This window comes from Pollachius pollachius (genome assembly GCF_949987615.1).
Source record: "Pollachius pollachius genome assembly, chromosome: 19".
Classification (NCBI taxonomy): domain Eukaryota; kingdom Metazoa; phylum Chordata; class Actinopteri; order Gadiformes; family Gadidae; genus Pollachius; species Pollachius pollachius.
The window spans coordinates 1,342,237-1,346,326 of record NC_136952.1 but is presented as its reverse complement, the minus strand read 5'-3'; the positions used below and the strand labels follow the sequence as shown (position 1 = coordinate 1,346,326).

The 4,090-nt window shown below is 50.8% G+C and overlaps 1 protein-coding gene across 1 annotated transcript in view; it reads right to left on the bottom strand.

The window, feature by feature from the left end:
• Positions 1 to 4,090, bottom strand: part of cacna1g (calcium channel, voltage-dependent, T type, alpha 1G subunit) — a 157,523-nt gene that overhangs the window by 16,121 nt on the left and 137,312 nt on the right. Inside the window, 3 exon segments of the mRNA XM_079756762.1 lie at positions 686 to 695; positions 1,209 to 1,279; positions 3,460 to 3,593. Of these exon segments, the coding sequence (XP_079612888.1) occupies positions 686 to 695; positions 1,209 to 1,279; positions 3,460 to 3,593 (215 nt within the window).

Sequence of the window (4,090 nt, the reverse complement as noted above, 5' to 3'; positions counted from 1 at the left end):
AACGGCAGCAGTTGAAAGGTATGCTTTGGCCCTGAAGGCAACGGGCCAATTAGTAAACAGCAACCTCCTGCGCTTTCCTCTGCTGCTAACAGAGAGCTAAGTGGGGAAGGGGATGGAGAGGGGTTATAATGAGCTGTGAACAATAGCTCCACTGCAGATCGTGTCACAGGTGTGGACGGACTAGGTAATGGGCTACCATTGATCTGCTGCTGCTATCTTCATGTGCTTATGTCGTCTGGGGCAGATGTCCTTACCCTGGAGTCAGACCAAACCAGTCCTTTGCCAATGTTCATATCGTTCACCGCTTTGCTTTCACTTCAAATGCAAGATGTATGCGTCATTTATTACAGCGCTTTTTTAACCAGTGGCCCCTCAAACAATTTACAATATCGCCTTACATTCCCCTCGCCAGGAGCAGTCAGGGCGAGGCGTCTCGCTCAGGGGACACCTCGACGCTCAGCTAGGAGGAGCCGGGGATCGGACCAGCAACCTTCCGGTTACCGGCACGACCCCGCTCTCCCTCCAGAGCCACACGCCGCCCAGCTCAGTGATCAGCTGTAGACTAAACATTTAGACTTAGATCCCTCGAGTTCTCAGAAGAGGCGTATGGATCTAATTCTTCCTTCTGCTCTCCTGCATCTGTGTTCAATCTGGCTTTAATGTGTGTTAGCTATTGGAGGCCTACATCTGTTCATCTGGGTTTCAGCGTGGCTGTTTTACCAATAGGCAATTTAAATGTGCGCTGAGATTGCTCATACCAGGAGGAGGCTGGTGTGTGATTGGACTAGACGCATCAACAGCATTATCTCAAGAGAGAGAGGGGATCTAAGTGAAAAAAGTGTTTAGGCTGCAGCTGCTCACTGAATAGAAGGGATTCAGTGATGGATTACGTCCCGATAGAGCCCCAGTGCTACAGAGCATAGCGACGTGGACGCACAGCGGGGAACCACAGAGAGACCAGCCGTGGACTGGGGCTGTATGACTTTGGCCACCGTTGATTGGGTGAAGAAGGTTTCCTAATGACGGGCTGCAGAAATCAAGAGGAGGAGCTAATTTCACTGTGTGTGCGTGTGTGTGTGTGTGTGTTTGTGTGTGTCGTTTTCAGGGAAGTTAGGGTACCTGGGACAGACAGGGTTTATGAAGGGGTGTGTGTGTGTGTGTGTGTGTGTGTGTGTGTGTGTGTGTGTCTGTGTGTGTGTGTTGTGTACCTGAGGCAGCGCTTGCATCACGGTGTCCAGCAACGCCCTCATGCCCACCGCCATCTTTAGAAGCTTCAGGACTGTGGGGAACACACACACACACAACGCACACACACACACACACACACACACACGCACACACACACACACACACACACACACAAACACACAACACAAGTAGACACAGACAGAGGAAAGAGAGGAAAGAAAATTGCAGTTAAAAGTTACATTGCCTTCATTAACACACAAGGCCTCTCCTCAAAAACCACAAAACCAATTTAAACCCCAAAACCAAACAGATCCCGGTAATCGCTGGAGATCACTCCCCACGAACGGCCCCAGAGCCAGCGCGGGGGGAGAGTACCCGGCAGACGTCCCCGTTATGAAGCCCTGACAGCCTGATTGGGGTCACACGCTCTTAATTGGGGTGCCTCGGTCGGGCGGAGGTTATGGCGGGGTGACGGAGGAAAGACGGAGAGGTTGTGTTATGTTTTTAATTTTAAGAGCGTGGGGGGGGGGGACAACAACGTATAATGAGCAGGGTGGAGGGGGAGGTGGGGGGGGGGAGGATGTTTAGTGAGCAGGGTGGAGGTGACGGTGTTTTGGAAAACAGAGCCCCGTCCACAACTTCAGTAGTTCAGTAACTTTCTCCCTGATCCACACGACGACAACAACAGCAAGACAAATGGGTTCCATTGATTATTGGGATTGCGTCAGCTGCTTGTGCAGATGATGGTGGCGTCGGGGATTTGATCCAGCTGACCTCCTCCTCGTAGGCTAACAGGCGGGAACAAGAACATTTATACACCTCTTGTTACTGAGATGAACTCGTAGCAATGCTAATGCACGTAGCTTCATTCACACGAGGAGCTATCATTCCGAGCATCATAACACACCCACACCCTGCACTTAAGCTAGATGACTCTTTTAATGTCACACACACACACACAGACACATACAGAAACACACAACCTCACACACACAAACGTAGGATCTGGTGTGTTGCTCATCCGTAATAATGAATAAGAACTTCCCCGAAGACGCTCAGTAAAACAACCATTTACCCCCCGCCCCCCCGCCATCTTCCTCACCTACATCCACCCTCTTCTTCCTCACCTCTCATCGTCCCTCCTCTCCTTCTCTTGACATTACTTCATCCCAGTTCCGCCCCTTGACAACTGGCAGCTTGATGGACCAATGGCTGCTGAATGCAAGATCAATTCGCCCGATCACAGCTCGAGTGTCGGTGGTCTGTGATTGGCCCAAACTGTTAGTGTCTCGATGTACCAAGAGATGGACGCTGCACTAACCGACCCAGTTCCCTCAGGTGAAGACTCAAGGCTCTCCAGCTCCTCACGTCTCTCATGTGTTATTAATAACCGTCTGTGTAATAGGAACATTGCCTCAGCTTACAACAGGGGCCCCTGGTTCTGCTCTGGGGCCCGGCTGCCAGCCCACGTGTAATATCTGCTATCACGCTACACACATACGCACACACACACACACACGCACGCATGTACAAGCACGCTCACCTACACACGTCCACATACAGACCACACATTCACCCACACCTAATTCATATATCTTTAAATTAATATATTAAAAAATTCACAACTTCCCGGGTCCTTTTTCTCGGGGTCATTCCTCTGCTTTCTGATCTATTTTCAGGTCTGGAGTTATCATCCATCTTCCTCCTCCTCCTCCTCCTCCTCTTCCTGCCCTAGTCCAAGCCATTTCGCTCCTCCCACTTCCCCACAAGGCCCTCAGATACTTCATACGTTTCTCTGTGTGAACCAATCAGCTGAGACCAGGCACTCTATCTGCGACGTCATTGGCCAAAAGGTCCTTGACATCTCTGCAGAATTGACCTGATTCATGGGTTCATAGGTATCTGATTGATATCTCCAGGCCTCTTTAAATGAACCCTGACAAGCTCCATAGTGGTGTGAAGAAGATTTAGGAAGCCCTTATTTTTCAGAACTCTGTTTTGTGGATTCATAAATATCAAGAATTGACCCCAATTAATGTGTCAAGCTTCAGTAACATTCGGAAAAATACTTTTCATATTTTTTGTTAAAGTTTGTAAATAGACTAGATAATTGCTTAGCATCAGTTTTCTTTCCAGAAAGACACAACAGACTGCCATGGGCGTGACCGGAGGACAGGAAGTGAGGAGAGAGGGAACAGGAAGTGAGGTGAAAGGGAACAGGAAGTGAGCCGAGAGGGAACAGGAAGTGAGGCGAGAGGGAACAGGAAGTACCTCTGGCGATGCGCAGCACCCTCATGATGCGTATGATGGTGGGGTTGATGGGCAGCGAGGCGTTGACCTCGATCTCCTCCAGCACGATGCCCATGATGGACAGCAGCACTATGGCCAGGTCCAGCTGGTTCCACCTGCACAGGGCCGCGCACACACACACACACACACGCACACACACACACAAACAAACAGGGGCGCACACACACACACACACACACAGGGGCGCACACACACACACACACACACACAAGGGGAGCATACACACACACATACACACAGGGCCGCACACACACACACACACACACACACACACACACATACACACACACACACACAGATACACACAGGGGCGCGCACAAACACACACAGGGGCGCACACACACACACACACACACACACACACAGGGGTGCACACATACACACACACACAGGGGCGCACACACACAAACACACACACACACACAGGGGCGCACACACACACACACACACACACACAGGGGCGCACACACACACCAACACACACACACACACACACACAGGGGCGCACACACACACACACACACGCAGGGGCGCACACACACATACGCACACACACACACACACATTGTCTCACACACACACACACACACAC